This window comes from Schistocerca piceifrons, chromosome 6, assembly GCF_021461385.2.
Source record: "Schistocerca piceifrons isolate TAMUIC-IGC-003096 chromosome 6, iqSchPice1.1, whole genome shotgun sequence".
Lineage (NCBI taxonomy): Eukaryota > Metazoa > Arthropoda > Insecta > Orthoptera > Acrididae > Schistocerca > Schistocerca piceifrons.
The window spans coordinates 203,871,670-203,895,420 of record NC_060143.1 but is presented as its reverse complement, the minus strand read 5'-3'; the positions used below and the strand labels follow the sequence as shown (position 1 = coordinate 203,895,420).

The following is a 23,751-nucleotide window of genomic DNA, read 5'->3' as shown; positions in this document are numbered from 1 at the left end:
TATGAGTCAGTACACAGTCAGCTCAGTACTGTTCATGTCATTATAAAATAATGTATGTTTGAGTCCTTTACCACCCCATATCTTTGTATTTTCTTTTAACTTCATGATCTCTGGAGAGGTAGCACATGACTATGTAATGAACATCTTGAGGCACCTGTCAAATTTTGAATGTATAAACATCTAAAGACTCCTGTTGAGTTTTAAATGTACTGCTGGAATTATGTTACAATCAAATCACGTGTGTTATGTTGATTTGATGTGTGAACAAATCTTATGAATGTTTTGTGGTAACAAGAGACCAACCAGTGCAGTGCATTGTTTATTCCTTGGAAGAGTAACTGATTTTGAGAGTTGGCTGTTTTTCTTTGTTTTTCTTTAAAGTTGTACTTCTGACTGTAAGCTAACTAAATAAGTGTCTCAAAGTATAAGTGGGCTCAATTTCTGACCTACATAATTGGTGACCCCAAAAACAGGAACAGTTTAAGTCACAATAACCTTTTTCGGATTACATCCGTTAATAATGGAAGGCACAAATAATTTTTTATGTACTATTGCTGATGAGATCTGGCAGCTGCAACAAGAGATTGAGGTTTTAGAACTGTCGACACTGAGAAACAACAGCAGGACGGACATAACGAAATCACAAACTCCAGCGATAACGAGCACCCCATGAGTGCATAGCCACGCCGAAAATTTTGTATGTGCCAGTTTGTTTGTGTCAACTGCACTACACCTACAATTGTGGGCACCTCAATTTACATCCAAACAATCAGACATTTGATTTGCAATCTTGGTAAACATTTTTGCACGACAATGGATCACGGAAGACTGAACAATTTATACTGATAATTAGCAGTTTGGACCAGAGAGCGATAACAATAGTTTCCAATATGATTCTACACCTACCTCATCAACAAGCATACCTCATGCTGAAGCCTTCGCTAATCACTCACTGCATGAAGTTATCTGACCAGAGGCTTTCACAAGTGTTTTACCGAGAGAAATGTGGGGACAGAAACAAGTCGGAATTTTGGAGACATTTGAGAGTGTTAGTAGACTGTTGCATAATATCTAATGAGTTGCTGCTACATGTTTCGTGACAACAGCTTCCATCTCGAGTAGAGTTGACATTAATAATGTGTGAAGGACAACCATTGGATAAATGACTGCAAGTAAGTGATAGAGCATATGCCACATTGGAGTCAACTACTGTGACTTGTGTAGCAGTAACAAATACTAGCGTCACATCAAAAGGTGAAAACACACATTGGAGTTTTTGGAGGAGCCGATATCGCATTGTGATGCCGCATCTTATCAACAATCATCAGACATCGCTGGGAACCCAAATAGTTACGGACCACAATGGGAAAAGTTGTCACGCAGTTACAGATCTTGGAGTTGCGGACAGACTCTGATAAGAAAACGCGGTCACATTGTTCATGCAACCTACAGCCGTTAGACACCACTCGAGGTCAAATTACTGCTGATGATATCTGCTGGTACCATAGACATTTCAGCTCCCATGCTACAAAGTGCACTAAGCCATGTGAGTATCCAAATGGCAAGGGCAGTCCGAATTAGGTACCAAGGTCTGCGTGCTCACGAGTGGCACTGCCGATGTAAGAAGCATTGTATTGCAGCAAAGCACAGATGGATACATGGCAAAGGTAAGCCCCACAATGGCATGCACACTACTTTTCAGAGTCACGGCACGACATCACATTAGTTGCACGTGATTGATAAGATTTCAGGCTTAAGATTTTTAATAGATACCAGTTCAGCGGTCAGCACCCTTCCAGTTATGGGCACGAACGACTCCAACATCAAAGCATATAGGCGCAAAGACATGGCAATAGACATCGGCTTTTCTATGCTGTATAATTGGAGTTTCATGGTGGTGGATATTAAACAATGCACCTTAGGTGCTGATTTTCTGTTGCACTTCGCACTGACTGTAGACTTGTCAAATGCAGGCTTATGAGTGAGACACGATGTGGCAGGGTAAAAGTAATTCAGAGAGGTTCTGTGGACAATGTAATAGGAGTAATTAATGCTGCAAGTAAACAGTTCGCCCCAGATACGTCGGTGCAACCAGTGTTAAGCACAGTACAGTGCATTATATACCCATGACCCCAGGTGTGCCAGTTTTAACGATGTGTCTCTAGAATATCCCTAGAACGATTGGCTTAGAATAAGCAATATTTGAAGATATGCTCTGTGCTTGTGTTATATGAAGGTCAGACAGCCCATGGTCATCCCCATTACACCAAGTGCACAAAAAGGACAACACATGGGCCGCCTCCGGCAATTACCGTAGGCTGTATGCAAGAACAGCCCCAGGTAAGTACCCAGTACCTAATATCCATGCCATTTGGTCTTAAAAATGCAGCCAAAACCTGGCAGAGATTCATTGATGAAGCATTGAAAGGCTTGCCATTTTGCTTCTGGTATTTAGATGCCATATTAATATATTCAGCTGATGCACAAGTTCCTGACCATCATATATGTGAAGTTTTGTAGAGGCTCTGTAACTATGGAGTGGTACTAAATGAAGGCAAGTGCATCATGCACAAAAGCGAATTAACTTTCCTAGGCCACAAGGTCTTGGCCAATGGGATCCGACCTTTGCCTGGAAAAATTGCCACATTAAGTAATCTACCAAAGCCAACAGATAATAAGCACCTTAGACTCTTTTTAAGCATGGTAAATTTTCACCGCTGTCATTTGGTAGTAACAGCTGCCACCAAGGTACCGCTAACGGACGAGCATGCAGCTAAGAATTCCAAGGGCAAGCATATACTACACTAGACACCACAAATGAGTAATGTTTACAGCCAATTACAAGCCAGCTTTGAAGAAGCGGTATTGCTTGCCCACCCTTTCCCAGGTGCACCATTGAATATTGTGGTAGACACCAGCAAGGTCACAATTGGAGCAGCACTACACCAAGAAGTGAATGGACATTGACAGCCTTTGGATTTTTTTTTTTTTTTTTTTTTTTTTCAAAGAAGCTACAGCACAGGCAGACAAAGTGGAGTGCTTGGAATAGGGAGTTACTGGCAATATATGAGAACGTGCGATATTTTCGCCCTTACATTGGAGGCCAGCCAGCGACAGTTTTCATGGATCATAAACCTACCATGTCAGCCTCCCACAACATCAGTGACAAATGTTCTATGACATAGAGTTTGAACTCCCATTAAGAAGCACTGCTAAAACGAGCAAACGTCAGGTACACTTTCTGAAGTAACTAATGGAGATAAAGACCTGAAACTTTTACAGTGTACAGCTGAAACATCATTCTTAAATCACACAAAAATGGTTAATGTATTTTATATATTTCATGAGTAATCATTTTTTTGTTCTATAAGACAAAAAATCAAAACTTTTCTAAACACCTTGGAGCTTGTAAATCTGTTCTTTTTATCACTACTGATCTATTTTTTATCTAATTAATCATCATTGTATTAACAAGAGATACTGTAAGTCTGATGTCTGTAGCAGTCATAGTTTTTGAGAAAAGTGTACCAGAAGGTCAAAAAATGTAGTTTTGGGAAAAATGGTATTAAAGTTTTACATGCAAGAAAGTAATGTACAATGTCATACAGACACACTTTTAAAACATTCCAGGGCTATGCTGTGGCTCAGATTCTTGATCTTTATCTTCTTTTCTTTGATCTTCTGGCTATCCTGGCCTCCTTGGTAGCATTTCCTGCAGAAATATCAGCATAACGGATACAGTCCATGTCAATCTTTTTCAGTCCCCTTTCAGTATTGATACCATCCTTTGTTCCCAAGTGTCTTAATACATCAGTCTTCTTTGACACACCAGCATTGAAGCACATCACTGCATCATGAACACCAAATTTTAGTGTTTCTTTTCTAACAAAAACAGTTTTTGGTAGCCTTGTCCAAATGACAGAATCCAAACTTTCATTTGGGTTTTGAGTTTTTCCATGGAGACACTTTTTCAAGAGCTCTTGTTGGCTAAGGTCTCTGAAAATGGGTTTCACAGCTAGCAGGATTTTTTCTGGAATTGAATGTTTGTGCTTATAGCTGGAAGATGTAGCTGGGCTGTTGAATTTGCACCAGCTGTCAGGTCCCCGTGGGCAAAGGTTATGTTGTGGTTCCTCATCTGTTGAAATTTTATGAAAGAATATAGCCCAGATGGCTCTCCTCATTGCTTCTACATTGTTGCAGTTATTTCTAATGGCCATACCATAATAAGTCTGGATCCTGTCTATTTCAGCCTTTGTCAGGCCCCCTTTACCACCTAACTTTTTTCCTTACATATCTTTAGAATCTTTAGAAGTCGTGATCCCATTCTTTTCTGTACATGTCCTATACATTCCAGTTTATTAATTTTGACTCTAGGCCCACAATGTTTATCTTCTACCACTTTCTGATAAACCTTACTGTCCCCGTCCCCAAGATAGTCTGTATAGAGGATACCTCTTGACTGCACACACCTTTTGAAAATGTTAGCAACACCAGCCACTTCCATGCCTCCACTAGAACCATCATAGTCCTTGTCGCACACATGTTGTATAGTGGGATTTTTGCTACAGATGTCACAGAACTTAGTAATAATTTCAATATCCAGAAGCTTCCCAGTATCAAAAGAAGTTGCTGACACAATGCCATTTAGGGATGTATGCCCACGTTTCTGCCAACTGCCATCAAAACCAGCAGAAATTTGCCTTGGGTCAGATTTCGTATCATTCAAAAGAACTGCTTCTTTGGCTGCTTTCAACATTGTAGATTCACTTACCTCAGCTACAGCTGCACCAATAGTCTTGTTGTAAACATCAAACTTTCTTGGAGGTGGAGGAATGTTCATCACTGCACAAAGAATAGCACCTGCACTTCGCCCTTTCCCAATAGATCTAAGTTCATACACTAATCTTATATTGTTTTCATACAATCTGCTTCTTATTACATGGGATGACATTGTATTGGCAGTACAGCTACATTCCAAACATGTCAAAACTAAATTACAAACAATTCCCTTGGTTTTCACCACATCATCTTGCAAAGTAACGTTTCCACCACAGTTTTTACAATTTGTGTTTTTTTCGATAAGCTCACGTAATAACCTCATAGCGATCAGAATTTTTGTGTCAGTAACAACAGAAACACTGTTCACACCACATATTGCATTGTCACGCAATTGAGAGGCACTTGGAAAACCGGCAGCACCTAGAAGCTTCTTGCTTGAAGCACTGACACTCGCACTGACTTCACTTTCAATATTATTTTCTGCCCTCGGTTCAAAACTAGCAATTTCACGGTTTATTTTTACATATGTATTTCCACGAAACTTAGGCTTATATCCAAACTTCCTTATTCTACCCATTGTGTTATAACGTTTCACAAAATCATTACATTTATATCACCAAAACGTAAACAACTAGGATGAAGAAATTGACAAATGATAGTCGACAATGCAGACAGGCTGGCAAACATCAGAATAACAATTCTCTTTTTCAACCCAAATAAAGAGTATTTATAGCCGTGGAACATAAATGATTGTTGTACTATAGTCAATGCTGACTACTGCACAAGACACAGCAAATATGGAATTTTTTTGAGCCTGGTGGCGACTGTCCCCTTAAGTCATCATGACCTCATCATAGCATAAGAGAGTGATCAAGAGTTGCAAGACTTACTAACATGTCAGCACACAGGGCCACCGGCATCCCACCATCATTAACATCCAGTCTTCATTCACAAAGCATTGGCCGATTGCTCGCACATCATGTTGCGCATGGATGCCAATGGGCTGCTCTACAACCTCCTAATACTGGGCCCTACCAAGTACTGTGATGTAATGCCCATGCTATAGACATCTTGTAAAATGGAAAAACTCTCAATGTGTCCATTGAAAGAGTGAAACCAGCATGGATCTTACCGATGCATGAAAGCAATGGAATGGTGGAAAGGTGTTACAAAACACCGAAAGTGGTCCTCATGTGTGTCCTTCAGTTCAGGATGACCAAAGGTCAGGCAAGCGTACACCCAGTCAAACTGCTTATCTGTCTGGCTACGCTATGTGATCAAAAGTATCTGGACACCCCCAAAAACATACGTTTTTCGTATTGGGTGCATTGTGCTGCCACCTACTGCCAGATACTCCATATCAGTGACCTCAGTAGTCATTACACATTGTGAGAGAGCAGAATGGGGCGCTCTGCTGGACCTGTGGACTTCGAATGAGGACAGGCGATTGGGTGTCACTTGTGTCATACATTTGTACATGAGATTTCCACACTCCTAAAATCCCTAGGTCCACTGTTGCCAATGTGATAATGAAGTGGAAACGTGAAAGGACACGTACAGCACAAAAGCGTACAGGCCTACCTCATCTGTTGACTGACAGAGACCACTGAGAGTTGAAGAGAATCGCAATGTATAATAGGCAGACATCGATCCAGACCATCACATAAGAATTCCAAACTGCATCAGGACCCACTGCAAGTACTATGACAGTAGGTGGGAGGTGAGAAAATGTGGATTTCATGGTCGAGCTGCTGCTCATAAGCCACACATCACACTGGTAAATGCCAAATGACACCTTGCTTGGTGTAAGGAGCGTAAACATTAGATGATCAAACAGTGGAAAAACGTTGTATCGAGTGACAATCGTGGTACACAATGTGGCGATCAGATGGCAGGGTGTGGGTATGGCAAATGCCTGGTGAATGTCATCTGCCAGCATGTGTAGTGCCAAGAGTAAAATTTGGAAGCAATGGTGTTATGGTGTGGTTGTGTGTTTCATGGAGGGGGGCTTAGCACCCCTTGTTGTTTTGTGTGGCACTATCACAGCACAGGCCTACATTAATGTTTAAAGCACCTTCTTGCTTCCCACTGTTGAAGAGCAATTCGGGGATGGTGATTTCATCTTTCAACAAGATCGACCACCTGTTCATAATGCACGGCCTGTGGCAGAATGGTTGCATAACAATAACATCATTACAATGGACTGACCTGCACAGAGTCCTGTCCTGAATCCTATAGAACAACTTTGGGATGTTTTGGAATGCCGACTTCATGCCAGGCCTCACCGACCAACATCCATACCTGTCCTCAGTGAAGCACTCCCTGAAGAATGGGTTGCCATTCCCCAATAAACCTTCCAGCACCTGATTGAATGTATGTCTGTGAGAGTGGAAGCTGTCATCAAGGCTGAGAGTGGGCCAACACCATATTGAATTCCAGCATTAACGATGGAGAGTGCCACAAACTTAAGTCATTTTCAGCCAGGGTTCTGGATACTTTTGATCACATAGTGTATATTTATGGGTTCCGGATATGATGATAGTATCTTCTGAAACTTCTTTGACAATTCTACGTGTTGCCCTCTTGAGAGTTGTCAGCTCAAAATAAATGGTAATCACATAGTTGCACCAAGGGTTGTCATGTCTCGTAATATGCTAATAAATCTAATACAAGCAAAAATATTTGACATCCTAGAATTTTTCTACAATAGTCACTCCATCTCATTCATTCATTCATTCATTCATTCATTCATTCATCAATCCACCCAGTCTATTCTGCACATCTTATCGCAAAAGAAAATCTTCAGGAATGTATAAGGGGGTCAAGATGTACATTAACAAACAGCATTACTAATTAGTGACTATTAAATTGCTGTAAACTATTTTTGCTTAATCAAATTAAATGTCACACAATAAATGTAGGAGAAAAGCCAATACTTTGAGCAATGGTGTTGTTTCCTCAGTCTTCATAAACTGTAGCCCAGTTCATAAATGATAGTGGGTCTCGCAGGTTGAGGCTCAGACAGGGATTGCAGTGTTGCCAGTTCCAAGTGACAGTTCCGGTATGTGCACACACATACTTTGTGCCTGAAATGATTTTGTTTTCTGCAAATTATGTCACACTCTTAATTATATAAGTAGTATTACTTATAATATTACTTGTTGCTTCTATCACCATCAGTGATGACAACTCTCAACAAATGTAATAAAAATTCACTAAACAACTCACTATGATCACATTTAATGCATACATTGGCACTGACATTTACAGCAGACTCCTCAGAACATTACTGAATTCTCACTGTCTGTCAGAAAGTGTGTGATGTATCTACACAGAACAAGCCTAAACTCGAGTGCCATTGTTTCTGACTCCAACTATACATACTATTCATAATAGAACTGCATCCTTGTTATTTGAATGACTACTCTGATATTTATCACCGAGCGAGATGGCGCAGTGGTTAGCACACCGGACTAGCATTCGGGAGGACGACGGTTCAATCCTGTCTCCGGCCATCCTGATTTAGGTTTTCCGTGATTTCCCTAAATTCTTTCAGGCAAATGCCGGGATGGTTCCTTTGAAAGGGCACGGCAGATTTCCTTCCCCGTCCTTCCCCAACCCGAGCTTGCGCTCTGTCTCTAATGACCTCGTTGTCGACGGGACGTTAAACACTAATCTCCTCCTCCTCCTCATATTTACCAGAATAATAGTTATTTATATACAGTAAGAAGAGAGGTCTGTATACATTGCACTATTAGTCATCCAGCTGATAGAAATCTTGAATCATGTAATTAGATAATTTTTGGAAAGACTTACAAATAATACAAGTTTTGTTTCCTTTCAAATTTATGGCAATTCCAAAATAAAGATCCCCATTTGAACCTGAAACAAGGAGGAAGTCTATAATGGAAATTATTTTTGATTATTGGATTTTGATTGTGTGAATCATAATCCATCTGAATTTTATTATCATTATCATCATCATCTACTGCCAATTAAGAATTAAATACACTGTAGTAGGTGTCAGATGGGTGGTGGTGGTGGTGGTGGTGGTGGTGGTGGTGGTGGTGGGGTGTGTGTGTGTGTCACCAGGCACACGCGCTGGTATGAAACTTCATGGTAGATTAAAACTATGAGCCGGACAGAGACTCGAACTCAGGACCTTTGCCTTTTGTGGACAAGTGCTCTGCTGATTGAGCTACCCAAGCATGACCGACTCCTCACAGCTTTGCTTGGAAGGTAGGAGACAAGGTACTGGTGGAAGTAAGGCCGTGAGGATAGGTTGTGAGTTGTGCTTGTGTAGCTCAGTCAGTAGAGCACTTGCCCATGAAAGCCGAAGGCCCCTGTGGTGTAACTGCAATGCTGGGGATAAAAGAAAATGTTGTCACTATAAGAAAACAAACTGAAAGTTAATCATCTTTCTGTAATGTTAACGATCACTGAAAAATCAAGTTCTTGCAATATAGTGGGTATAACTTAGTATCTCCAGAAAAATAATTAACAGTGTCAACTTATCTTGCTCTTGATGCTTCGCTGCAGATACTGTTTCCTGGATATTTTTTAAGTGAAAAAAGCTGGATTATTGTATGATCCTCAGTAGTCGTATAGACAGTTGTTGTTTCAGGTGTACTATATGTTACATCAGAGTCCTTGACAAAATCTTATATCTTACTGGTCACCTTGTGCAGTTCCTTGCAGGTGCTGCATACATTTGCTGCCAATTGTAACATTGTTACATATAGTAATTTTGCTAATTATAATCACAGTTGTTGTTCAAAATTACAGAAAATGTTATCATTTGGTGGTTACAATTGACGTATATGAAGTGGAATAGAAGGTCAAATAATATGTCGTTTCCACAGAAAAATTAATGAAATGATACAAATAAACAATGCTGACTACATTTTTGTTAATTGCTCTGAAAGTACCCCATCCAAAACTTTCTAACAGGTTTCTGGTTTCAAATATACATATATTATCTTTTGGTGTTTTAATAAATATTACAAAAGTCCAAATAATCACATTGTTTACATTGTTAATAAGATTTTGTTTTATGAGTTTCAGTAATTGCTAAGTGATTAGGTGTTGTTATGATTAGCAGTTTAGCAGTTGCATAGTAAGCTGACAGTATGTTAATCAGATATTACTGATTAATATTACTCCATGATAAAATGGGGATTAATTTATTGTACTCACTGTACTTTTCCAAATCTTTAGCAACCAGTCACCAGGCACAGTGTTGTATGGGCCTTACTAAATGTTTTGTGTGTCTTCATTCCACCTAGCACATCTGGAGTCACAATTATAAGTTACATACTATATTTGCAAATATTGAAGAAATTACTGGAACATCTTTTCAACAAATGATATTTACAAGAACTCTCACTAACAATGATGAACATGCATAAAGAGCAGTCTGTTGGCAACTTTGTGCTCTTTGTTTCTTCAATTGCGTATCATATGTCCAAAGTGCATGTGTTGTAAAATTGTTATTTTGTGTGGTCCTTTGTGTTTTAATTAAATGGGTGATAAACAGAAAAAACTTGTAGTGACTATGCATCAAAAACAGCATGCCACAATGCGATTGGATTCTGAGGTAGCAGCCAAAATTATTGCTTTGGAGTTAGGAGTAGGAAAAAATACTGTTGGAGACTTGAAGAAAAATCAAGCAGAAATAGAAAAGTGGTGTGCTTCCCAAGCTAGTGGAAGTGGAATAAGATTAAGGAAGACAATGTTGAATGGTAAGCATAAAGAAACTAAGAAAGCTTTATTTTAGAGGCACGGACATTTAAGAGGAAAAGTTTAGTTCATTACCGGGTCACTATTGCAGGAAAAAGCATTGCCATTTAAGTGGCAAATAGGAGGAGCAGATTGAGAATTTATTGCCAGTGATGGGTGGTTGGAGTGGTGGAAAAAACAATTCACTATTTGCCAAATTACCATTACTGTAGAGGCTTTATCTGCTGACAAAGAGGCTGTATCATTGTTTGAAGACTGCCTTTTGAAGTTAATTTATGAAGAAAGAATTTCTGGCGAACAGTTGTACAATTGTGATGAGACTGGTTTAAATTAAAAGATGCACCCTATGAAAACGCTTGCTTCAGAAAAGGAAGCTGCGGCACCCAGATACAAGAAAATTAATGAATTAGTTACCATATTGGCTTGGAGTAAAGCAAATGGCAACCACAAGCTTAGTTTTACAGTGATAGCATAATCATGGAAACTTAAAACTGAAAAATCACAGATCACTGCCCCTAAATTACACTAATCAAAAGAAAGCATGGATGAATTCATAAGTCTTTTAAACCTTATTCCAAAATGAATTCATACCAGCTGTAGATAAATATTTGAATATCAACAGTTTACTGAGGAAATCTGTAGCTCCTTTTTGATAATGCACATTAACATCCCACCAGTGATGAACTCACAGGTGGAGATATCAGAGCATTTTTTTAACCACCAAATCTGACTGCGCTTTGTCAGCCAATGGAGCAGGGCATCCTTGAGTTGCTAAAAAGAAGTATTGCTAAAGTCCTCTCAGTTTGTTTTTTGGTGATTGATAATAATGAAGACAGTCAGCGTACTGAAGAGGATTGACTTGCTATATGTCATAAGGGGATTGGCTGAAGTGTGGGAAGAGATTCCAAACATATCATTTTTAAAGTCATGAAAATTCTTTTAGACAATGAAGTTGGGCATTTTAATTTTGAACCCATGTGTTAACCCAAATTGAAATACGAAAATGATGATATTGTTTTCATGGTCAAAAATGTACTGGACTGTAAGAACACTGATGCAGAGGACGTAACAGAATGGATGGCAAATGATCATGCTGATGAATTAACTGACAACAATATTCTGGAAATGATGATGCAGTGGAAGTAACACAAGAGGAGGAGGCAAACTTAGATGACAGGAGAAATCTCGTCCCACATTTGCAAGGGTTCTAGATGGTTGAGACAGCACAACAGTACATTAATGAGCAGGAGGAAGCAATGCCAGCTGACAACATCTGATTGTGCAAGTGGAGGGATATTACAGCACAGGAGAGGGCTAAAGGAGGGAAACAGTCATCTATCAAAGCCTTTTAAAAAGACCTCTTTTTTGTTAGGCCTGACTTTTGACATGTGTAATCATACATTCATTCTTTACAATGCAGATTGTTTTATGTTTCATGTACTAATTTTTGAGATTAGCAGTACATACATAACAAACACTTCTGACTTACATGTATTATGTAAGAAGCCACTAAATATTTATAAAATTGGGTTTTGGTATAAAAAAGGGTGTTTTGAATGGTACAGCTGGGGCTGGAAGAGAGCCTATTCAGCTTTTTTTATTATTGAGCTTGACCTTCTGCCACATTAGGTTGGATAATTGAGAATCCATTGTAGATGCCAGGTGGAAGTACTGCGTGTTTAAGTCTTTCAGGAAGCATGTCTTGTGTTATTAAGGAATTACAAAGATAGGTCAAGGACAGTGTTTTTGACTCAGCCCAAGGTTTTAACACTGGCCTAGAAACAAGTGTCTGCTATGTAAACAGTGTCTGTTAGAGTAAGTCAAATTCACTTAATTTCTTGTTGAACTGTTGTCATTTGTTTATTTGTTGATGCTTCGAATTATTTTTACTTTGTTTGTGAAATGTTTTATATACATAAACTGTGTGTGGTGTGTGTGTGTGTGTGTGTGTGTGTGTGTGTCAGGGAGGGAGTGAGTGAGTGAGTGAGTGAGTGTTAGCTCATAATTGCAACCTGTTATAATTCAGACTTGTTGCCATATCATCTCTAATTAACTGTTTACACATGTATTTCCTTCATTATATTGTTTAAATTTTTCCATTTTTCCTTGATTATATGAAAAATAAAAAACAGTGGCGATAGTACTGGTCTTCAACAAAGTTTTAACTTGTGCCCTACATTCAGATAACACCCAATTTCTTCCCCCATCTGTGTCAAAGCCAAGCTACTGCCCAATATCTAGTGAGACATTAGTTAACGAAGCATTGAGGGAACAAACCTAGAAGAATAATACAAAAACTCATTTTTCCAGGTTTATGAAAGATGTGTAATCACTTAACATAAAAATTGATGATTGCCGTTTCATACTGAAAACACAAAGAAACCTTTCAAATTTTTGATACTTGGTACAGCTGTTCAGTATTTTATAACAATGGGAATTTGAAGAAGGGAACAACAAACTAAAAATTATAAAGCACATTGCAGACAGGTGTGTGGCACATTAGTGCTCTTGGAAAGGCATGTCATCACAGTACCTTTTGAACTTTGTTCTCCATCTAATATTAGTACACAACCTACTCTCCTCTAATCTCCCCCACACCCCTCTCCCCCACACCCCTCTCCCCCACACCCCTCTCCCCCGCACCCCTCTCCCCCGCACCCCTCTCCCCCGCACCCCTCTCCCCCGCACCCCTCTCCCCCGCACCCCTCTCCCCCGCACCCCTCTCCCCCGCACCCCTCTCCCCCGCACCCCTCTCCCCCGCACCCCTCTCCCCCGCACCCCTCTCCCCCGCACCCCTCTCCCCCGCACCCCTCTCCCCCGCACCCCTCTCCCCCGCACCCCTCTCCCCCGCACCCCTCTCCCCCGCACCCCTCTCCCCCGCACCCCTCTCCCCCGCACCCCTCTCCCCCGCACCCCTCTCCCCCGCACCCCTCTCCCCCGCACCCCTCTCCCCCGCACCCCTCTCCCCCGCACCCCTCTCCCCCGCACCCCTCTCCCCCGCACCCCTCTCCCCCGCACCCCTCTCCCCCGCACCCCTCTCCCCCGCACCCCTCTCCCCCGCACCCCTCTCCCCCGCACCCCTCTCCCCCGCACCCCTCTCCCCCGCACCCCTCTCCCCCGCACCCCTCTCCCCCGCACCCCTCTCCCCCGCACCCCTCTCCCCCGCACCCCTCTCCCCCGCACCCCTCTCCCCCGCACCCCTCTCCCCCGCACCCCTCTCCCCCGCACCCCTCTCCCCCGCACCCCTCTCCCCCGCACCCCTCTCCCCCGCACCCCTCTCCCCCGCACCCCTCTCCCCCGCACCCCTCTCCCCCGCACCCCTCTCCCCCGCACCCCTCTCCCCCGCACCCCTCTCCCCCGCACCCCTCTCCCCCGCACCCCTCTCCCCCGCACCCCTCTCCCCCGCACCCCTCTCCCCCGCACCCCTCTCCCCCGCACCCCTCTCCCCCGCACCCCTCTCCCCCGCACCCCTCTCCCCCGCACCCCTCTCCCCCGCACCCCTCTCCCCCGCACCCCTCTCCCCCGCACCCCTCTCCCCCGCACCCCTCTCCCCCGCACCCCTCTCCCCCGCACCCCTCTCCCCCGCACCCCTCTCCCCCGCACCCCTCTCCCCCGCACCCCTCTCCCCCGCACCCCTCTCCCCCGCACCCCTCTCCCCCGCACCCCTCTCCCCCGCACCCCTCTCCCCCGCACCCCTCTCCCCCGCACCCCTCTCCCCCGCACCCCTCTCCCCCGCACCCCTCTCCCCCGCACCCCTCTCCCCCGCACCCCTCTCCCCCGCACCCCTCTCCCCCGCACCCCTCTCCCCCGCACCCCTCTCCCCCGCACCCCTCTCCCCCGCACCCCTCTCCCCCGCACCCCTCTCCCCCGCACCCCTCTCCCCCGCACCCCTCTCCCCCGCACCCCTCTCCCCCGCACCCCTCTCCCCCGCACCCCTCTCCCCCGCACCCCTCTCCCCCGCACCCCTCTCCCCCGCACCCCTCTCCCCCGCACCCCTCTCCCCCGCACCCCTCTCCCCCGCACCCCTCTCCCCCGCACCCCTCTCCCCCGCACCCCTCTCCCCCGCACCCCTCTCCCCCGCACCCCTCTCCCCCGCACCCCTCTCCCCCGCACCCCTCTCCCCCGCACCCCTCTCCCCCGCACCCCTCTCCCCCGCACCCCTCTCCCCCGCACCCCTCTCCCCCGCACCCCTCTCCCCCGCACCCCTCTCCCCCGCACCCCTCTCCCCCGCACCCCTCTCCCCCGCACCCCTCTCCCCCGCACCCCTCTCCCCCGCACCCCTCTCCCCCGCACCCCTCTCCCCCGCACCCCTCTCCCCCGCACCCCTCTCTCCCCCGCACACCGCCCTCTGCCTCCAGTAATGTGTGTGTTGGGGGGTGCATACATGCGTTATTGAGTGTGTGCTAGAAAAGACAAGTTCTCTTTCTTTCTTTCAGCTCCTTTTATTACTGTTAGAATTTTTCAGTTGAACATGGTGTGCATGAAAATTACAGGGAACGTCTTCGACATGCATACGAGACAGACTTCTGGGATGGTGCTCGGAAAACAATTGCTGCCTTATGGGACGCCCATGGCTGGCTTTGGCATGGTAGATAACACTTGATACCATAAATTCTTCTCATGTAAACATGTAATTTTGAATATTTTTGTTGTAACCACAGTTCATATAAAATTAGAAGCAGCATAACTTATGGTAGTACTTTACCTTTTTTGATTAAAAACTGTGGAAAACTGAGTGGAACATGTAAGGCAAGAGTTGGGTCTTGACTCTGTCTGGGAAAAATTTTTGATCAGTTTATAACAACATAACTTTAGTAAAATCACGCACATTATAAGATAATAAAACTAAGAGATTAAAGAGGTAAGTACAAAGGAGAATGGTGTTTTGTTGACAAGTCTATGTTTCAGTTAGTTCACAGAACAGGAAATGAGTGTTTGTGAAGCAATTCAGTATCTGGGTCATTACTAGTAGAGGCAGCATGATAGACCTTTGTTATTGGCAATTGGAGAAAACTTTTCTGTCTCTGCTGTTGGCATCTCTACACAACACCCACTTGACATATTGTAATATTATGTGATGTGAGAATGTTGCTCAACAAAATTTATTTCTTCTACTATACCATCAAAAGCCATGGCTAATGTCGAAAGTATTAGAGTTCATGTAGTGAGAACTGCATCAGCTGTGAGGCTTACATATTTGTATTTGCTGAGTAAACCATGCACAATTTCTGAGTTGCTCTTAGGGTTCTTTCTCTTTCACATATCTAAAAAAACTTATCTGACTTCCCACAAACAGCCACCAGGTGTAATATTGTAGAGCTTATAGAGTATACTGCATACATCTCCCCTCCCCCCCCCCCCCTTCCTTTTCCATTCACAAAATGGTATGCAATAAGGAAGCCTGTTAACACTCTTGTGTATAATCTCAAATACCGCTAAGTTTACTGTAAAATGTAAATCTACATCCATATTGTGGAAACCACTATGAAGTGCATGTATGTAGATGTGGATATAGAAAGGGTACTTCCCATTTTATCACTTGTTAGTGTTTGTTCCCATTCCATTTGTGTATTGAGTACAAGAAGAATGATAACTTACATGCTTTGTGCTTGGTGTAATTGGTCTAATCTGGTCTTTGCAGTCCCTACAATAGTGATACATGGAGGGTTGTTGTATAGTACTAAATCCTCAGTTAATACTGGTTCTCAAAATTTTGTAAGTAGGCTTTTGCAAGTTAGTTGTCATATGTATCCAAGTTTCTGAACTTCAGGTTTTTCTGCAACTCTGTAAGCTTTTCCATGGTCAAACTAATCTTTTTTGTATATGTTCAGTGTGGATGTGAGACTATTTACCATATGGTTACCAACCTGTAGAGGATTGATGTGCAGACTGTGCGCAGCAGGATTTGTGCTGTTAGTAGTTGCCATTAGGCACTGGTACTGGCAGAGCAACATAGGGTTGAAAACGTAAGCATCAGTTTGCATTACAGTTGCAGAGTCACCATGGATCTGTACAAGATGAGCAGGGCTTTACTTGTTAAACTGTTTTATCAAAACAACAGCAATAGTGCTGCTACACAGATGTAATCTTTCCACACTGGGGTTGAAGAACATGCTTCAGAAGTTCTAATGAACTGGTGATTTGAGACTTGCTCCTGGGAGAGGCTGACAGCCACTTGCACCACAAATTATTGAAGAAGTTACGGTTTCCATGGCTGAGAATACTGGATGCAGTGTGCAACCTTCAAGCAGTGCATGGGCTGTGTCACAACAGCTTCACTTTCCATGGTCCACCATTGTTTGGGGCAGCAGCAGAACAACCTCTAGTTTGCTTTCAGGCTGTCATGGGTGCAGATGGTTGCCATAGTGAGCAACGTTTGTAACATAGAGTGTAAACATGGTACACAGTTAACAGATGTTACCCTCTCATTAAATTAAAATGTGTTTCTTTCAATGATTTATTGGTTATCTCTCTTCTGCATGTTCTTATTGAATGTTTCTACTAAGTTTCATTGTCCTATGATCACATGTTTGTCATGGGGACCCCATCAGGTAGCGGAAGTTTAATGATAACCACCCTGTACTTAATTATGTATAACTGCACATCTGCAAAAAAATCTGATATTACTATTGAAACTGCCTGTCAGGTACACTACTGCTCGTTAATTTCAATGAACCATGACAGTTATCTGATTTTTGAATATGAATTACAACAAAACATCATTTCTCCAAAAATATAATTATATAAACTTAGACTATGCAAGTCGAGGTTAGATATCAGCTATATTACAGAAAGAATAGATTAAAAAATGGAAAATCCAGGAAGAAATAATGACAATACTATGAAAAGGATATTTGCTACTCACAATAAATTGACACCACGAATCCTGCAGGGCTGTCCATAGATATGTAAGGGTACGAGGGGATGGAAACCTCACGTTGCAAGTCATCCCTGATATTCTCCATAATTATGTCTGGGGGAGTTTGGTAACCAGTGGAAGTGGTTAAACTTGGAAGAATGTTCCTGGAGCCACTCTGTAGCAATTCTGGACATGGTGTGTTGCATTTTCCTGCTGGAATTGCCCAAGTCTGTCAGAATGCGCAATGGACATGAGTGGATGCAGGTGATCAGACAGGATGCTTACGTATGTATCACCTGTCAGTCATGTCTAGACATATTAGGGGTCCCATATCACTAAAACTGCACGCACCCCACATCTTTAACAGAGCTTCCACCAGCTTGAACAGTCCCCTGCTGACATGAATGGTCCATGGATTCACGAGATTGTTTCCACACCTGTACACGTCCAACCACTCGATACAATTTTAAATGAGTCATCTGACCAGGGAACATTTTTCCAGTCATAAACAGTCCACTGACGGTGGTGATGGGTCCAGGCGAGGCGTAAAGCTTTGTGTCGTGCAGTCGTTGAATGGCCCAGCATGGAAATATACAGCAATTTGCAGAAGGGTTGCACTTCCATCACGTTGAATGATTTTCTTCAGTCGTCGTTGGTCCCGCTCTTGAAGGACCTTTTTCCGGCTGCATCAGTGTCAGAGATTTGATGTTTTACCAGATTCGTGATATTCACGGTATGCTCTTGAAATGATTGTATGGGAAAATCCCAAGTTGATTGCTACTTCAGAGATGCTGTGTCCCATCGCTTGTGCGCCAACTATAACACCACATTTAAACTCACTTAAATCTTTGATAACCTGCCATTGTAGCAGCAGTAACCAATCTAGCAACCGTACCAGACACTTGTTGTGTTATGTAGGCTTTGCTGACTGCAGCGCTGTATTCTGGCTGTTTACATATCTCTGCATTTGAATACACATGCCTAAACTAGTTTCTTTGGCACTTCAGCGTATGAAACTTTTAAAATGATACATGCTAGGCAAATTGTCTTCATTGTTTTGTATTTTAGATGGTATCAACAAGTGATAATATATCACCATAAATTTGCAAAGAAAAAGGAGGAGGGGGGGACAGTTCCTAGATAATTGATGAAACATGCTTCTCATTTTCCCCCGAGATGACAATGAGTACTGAGTGTCTGTAGTATCGAGTATTGTGAATAATCTGCAATGTGTATAACTCTTGCATAAGGTCTATGATGGAATGCTCGAACTTATGAGCCTCTACAGTTCTGTGCTTTATCCGCGAACAAGTGGTGGCATATTTGCTTGAAAAACACATTAAATCAGCAGTAGTCACACTCCTCTAAGCCACAAAATACGGGACATGACAAAGGCACTCAACATCCCTTTCAGCTAACCAAAATATGTAAGGTTTCAGATACTAGAGACCCAGGAAATACGAAGTCTCTATTTTACCTAGATATACTGCATGAGTAAGAAAACTAAAAATACATATTCAAAGCAATAATGACATTAAATAAGAAATGTCTATTTCTAAGACCGTAGCCACAAGTATGTGATCAACCATAATTGGTATAGCCCCTAAAAACAGTTTACATTCCACTGAAATATACGAGGGCCGTTCAGAAAGTAACCTCCGGTTGATTTAAAAAAATACACCAAGTTAAATAAAAATATTTTAATATATACATCTTACAACTACATCTTTGCACTATTTTTTTACATAGTCTCCATAGCGATTGAGGCACTTATTGTATCTCTTCACAAGCTTTGAAATTCCTTCTGCATAAAAATCACCCGCTTGTGCCTGGAGCCAGCCTGTGACCGCATCTTTGAGCTCTTCGTCGTCATCAAACCGCTGTGATCCGAGCCATTTCTTCAAATGCATGAAGAGGTGATAATCACTTCGCGCCAGGTCTGGGCTGTAAGGTGGATGGTTGATAACGTCCCACTTGAAGGACTCAAGAAGGGCCGTTGTTCTGCGAGCAGAGTGAGGACGGGCGTTATCGTGCAAAAAAACGATACCGGAAGTCAGCATACCACGGCGTTTGTTCTGTATAGCCCGTCGTAACTTTTTTATTGTTTCACAGTACACGACTTGATTAATGGTCGTACCACGTTCCATGAATTCAACCAACAACACCCCTTTGGCATCCCAAAACACCGTTGCCATCAGTTTTCTGGCAGAAAAATCTTGCGAGGCTTTTCTTGGTTTGGTAGGCGAATTTGAATGTGCCCACATCTTTGATTGTTCTTTTGTCTCATGGTTCACGTACTTAATCCAGGTTTCGTCACCGGTCACGATTCTGTTTAACAATGGTTCTCCTTCGTCCTCATAATGTGACAGAAAGTCTAATGCAGAGGCCATTCTTTGAGTTTTGTGGTGGTCTGTAAGAATTTTGGGCACCCATCATGCACAGAACTTACGGTAACCCAATCTTGCTGTCACTATCTCGTACAAGAGTGTCTTAGAAATCTGTGGAAAACCAGTAGACAACTCCGACATTCGATTTTCACGAACTTTTGCATCAACTGTCTGAACGAGTTCGTCAGTCACCAATGATGGTCTACCACTCCTCTCTTCATCATGAACGTTTTCTCGTCCACTTTTAAATAAACGTACCCATTCACGGACAACTCCTTCACTCATAACTCTTGGTCCGTACACGGCACAAAGCTCACGATGAATAGCTGCTGCAGAATATCCTTTGGCTGTAAAAAACCTTATGACAGCACGCACTTCACATTTGGCGGGGTTTTCTATTGCAGCACACATTTCAAACTGCCACAAAAACTAAACTAGCGCAGGTACGACGTTCACTCGACCACGGCTTGATGCCGACTGACCTGTTGAGTGCGTGAACGCACAGATGGCGTCGCTACTCCCCCCACAACCCGCACTGTGACCAATCGGAGGTTACTTTCTGAACCGCCCTCGTAAATATTAATAAAACTAAAACTTGTTTCACCAGTACACAAGTAACCTACATTTGTCCTGGAAATTTTTAAATAATTATAGTAATTTTTATATTTCCAGATAGTATTGGAACTTATTTTGTGGGACTAATATCATTGTAGATTGTTGGAAATGCTTTTTATATATGCAAATTACCAAGTATGTCTATTGTCAGAACTCAAGATTGAATGGAAATCTGTACTCTCATCCATCTTCCCCTTTGCGCTCAGACAACTGAGTTGGTAATCTTATCATGGGTCAGAGAAACACAGAACATAACAACTCCTCCCTCTTGTTGTACCACCCCATATAAAGCACCATAATAATTTGATAAGCCATCAGTTTGACAACATTAGTTATGCTTATGGTATCTGTACCTACAATTATATACAGTGTAGATGTATTTACAAATTGACATAGCAAGGTAAATAGAGAAAAATGTTGAATTTCCTTACTATTCATGTTATTTCTGTGTAATGAATATTTTTAAAAATGTAGTAAACCACTATTTGCTTATTCTGTTAGGTAGCTATTTTTTACATACCTCAATTGCAGAAATATTTTGGAGTTAAATAACACTATTTTATTTCCAGGTTATGAAGTCAATGGAATGGATAACATCCCAGATGAATCACCTGCCTTAATTGTTTACTATCATGGTGCTATTCCTGTTGACTTGTATTATTTTATATCAAAGGCCTACCTTTTTAAGAATCGTCTTATACATACAGTTGCAGACAGGTTCCTCTTCAAAATACCAGGTGATTGCATTTCTTTGGCAAATGCTTACTTAATATTGGGGGCAGGTGTTAGTAAAAGGAATTTAGAGTGTAATGTGTACTTACATAGGCTACATTTAATGTGGCAAGAATGCTAGTTGTTGAAAAAGGGGTATAGCAGGGGAATACCACTTTCCTAGTTGAAATAAATAACTGTTGTTTTTCTTCTATTGGTAGCATAAAAATCACATGTCCATGCTGATGTTTATGAAAGAATAACAGTTTGGTCCTTAGACTACTGGCTTCAGTCAGCAATGACCATCTTCAAATCTGCTTCAAAACATTGGAAACTAAATACAACTAGTGAACAAATTACATCTTAGAACAATAAAATATGCCCTAATGAAAAATTACTATTTTCATGACTATGAAAGCATGCCTGTAAAATACAGGATGACAATTATTGAAGTATATGAAATAAAATCATCATAACTTCTGAAAGGTTTGCATTAGGGCGTTGAAACTGCAGGCTTGGCAGTGGGGCATAATGGGAATTAGTATGGTTTGTTTTAGCGATAAAACCCACTTTTGTTTGGATGGATTCATCAATAACCAAAACTGATGCATTTGGGGGACTAAGAATCTGCATTTTGCGATTAAGAAGTCTCTTCACCCTCAACGGGTGACTGTGGACTGTGTGGTGTGCAGTGTCCAGTCACAGAATAATTGGTGCAATATTCGTTGGTGGTGTGGTGACTACCGAACGGTATGTGAAGGTTTTGGAAGACGATTTCATTCCCATTATCCAAAGTGACGCTGGTGTAGACAAGATGTGGTTCATGTGAGACAGAGCTCGACCCCCACCGAAGCAGGAGAGTGTTTGATCTCCTGGAGGAACACGTTGGGGACCGCATTCTGGCTCTGGAGTATCCACAGGCCACTGGCATGGGCCTCAATTGGCCATCATATTCTCCGGATCAGAACACATATGACTCCTTTTTGTGGGGCTGTATTAAAGACAAGGTGTGCAGCAATAACACCAAAACCATTGCTAAGCTGAAAACAGGCATTTACGAGGTCATCAACAGCATTGATGTTCTGACACTTGAGTGGGCCATGCAGAATTTAATTATTTTTCTGCACCACATAATCACCAATGATGTCAAGCATATCGAACATGTCATAACCTAAATCCGAATATCTGTAGTGATGTTTACGTTTTGAATAAAGTGCGTGCACACTGCAGTTTGTAACTAATTTACATTTTTTTTTCATATAGTTCAATAATTGTCACCCTGTATGATGAGACAAACATATTTTATAACATGTCCTAATACACAGATCAAAAATGTTTTGCATCAGCCCAGTTCCCAGAACTTCTGCAGACAGACATTGACTGTGGATATTGTATCACAGACAACAGTCTCTTTGGCTGTTGAGAGATGTCACTAAATCCGCCCAAAGATGTAAACAATCGTGCATTAGCAGTGCCTAGTGGACAGAGGGGGTCCAACAGCTGATCAGTTCCAGTCATTCCACCAGGAAGGAGGTAGACAACTCATTTTGTCTGAAATTCAACCATGCCTCAATGGTCAATACCATGGTTTGATCGCACCCGCATTGTTACTTTGTGCCAGGAAGGGCTCTCAACAAGGGAAGTGTACAGGCGTCTTGGAGTGAAATAAAGCGATGTTATTCAGACATGAAGGATATACGGAGAGAGAGGAACTGTCGATGACATGCGTCACTCAGGCAGCCCAAGAACTGCTACTGCAGTGGATGACCGCTACCTTTGAATTATGGCTTTGAGGAACCCTGACAGCAATGCTATCATGCTGTATAATGCTTTTTGTGCAGCCACAGGACGTAGTGTTAAGACTCAAACTGTGCGCAATATGCTGCATGATGAACAATTTCACTCCCGACGTCCATGGTGAGGTCCGTCTTTGCAACCATGACACCATGCAGCACGGTACAGATGGGCCCAACAACATGCAAATGGACCACTCAGGATTGGCATCAAGTTCTCTTCATCAATGAGTGTTGCATATTCCTTCAACCAGACAATCGTCAGAAAAGTGTTTGTGGGCAATCCAGTCAGGCTGAATACCTTACACACTCTGTCCAACGAGTGCAGCAAGGTGGAGGGAGGCTCCCTGCTGTTTTGGAGTGGCATTATGCGAAGCCGACGTATGCCGCTGGTGGTCATGGAAGGCGCCATAACGGCTGTATGGTACGTGAATGCCATCCTCTGACCGATAGTGCAACCATATCGGCAGCATATTGGTGAGGCATTCATCTTCATGGATGTGCACATCTTGTGAATAATTTCCTACAGGATAACGACTTTGCTCGACTAATGTGGCCAGCCTGCTTGGGATAGATTGAAAAGAGCTGTTTATGGACAAAATGACCTACCAACCACTTTGAGGGATCTATGCCAAATCACAGTTGAGTAGTGGGACAATCTGGACCAATGGTGCCTTGACGAACTTGTGGATAGTATGCCACGACAAATACAGGCATGCATCAATGCAAGAGGACATGCTACTGGGTATTAGAGGTACTGGTGTGTACAGCAGTCTGGACCACCCCCTCTGAAGGTCTCGCTTTATGGTGGTACAACATGCAATGTGTGGTTTTCACGAGCAATAAAAAGAGCGGAAAAGATGTTTAT

The 23,751-nt window shown here is 42.7% G+C and overlaps 1 protein-coding gene across 2 annotated transcripts in view; it reads left to right on the top strand.

Moving 5' to 3' along the window:
* The window catches only part of LOC124802773 (transmembrane protein 68), a 124,416-nt gene that overhangs the window by 54,107 nt on the left and 46,558 nt on the right, over positions 1 to 23,751 (top strand). Inside the window, exons 3-4 of one of the 2 annotated variants that reach the window (XM_047263767.1) lie at positions 15,012 to 15,106; positions 20,949 to 21,116. In XM_047263767.1, coding sequence (XP_047119723.1) covers positions 15,012 to 15,106; positions 20,949 to 21,116 — 263 coding nt within the window. The remainder of the gene's footprint in view (positions 1 to 15,011; positions 15,107 to 20,948; positions 21,117 to 23,751) is intronic. The other variant, XM_047263769.1, reaches the window with a different exon arrangement.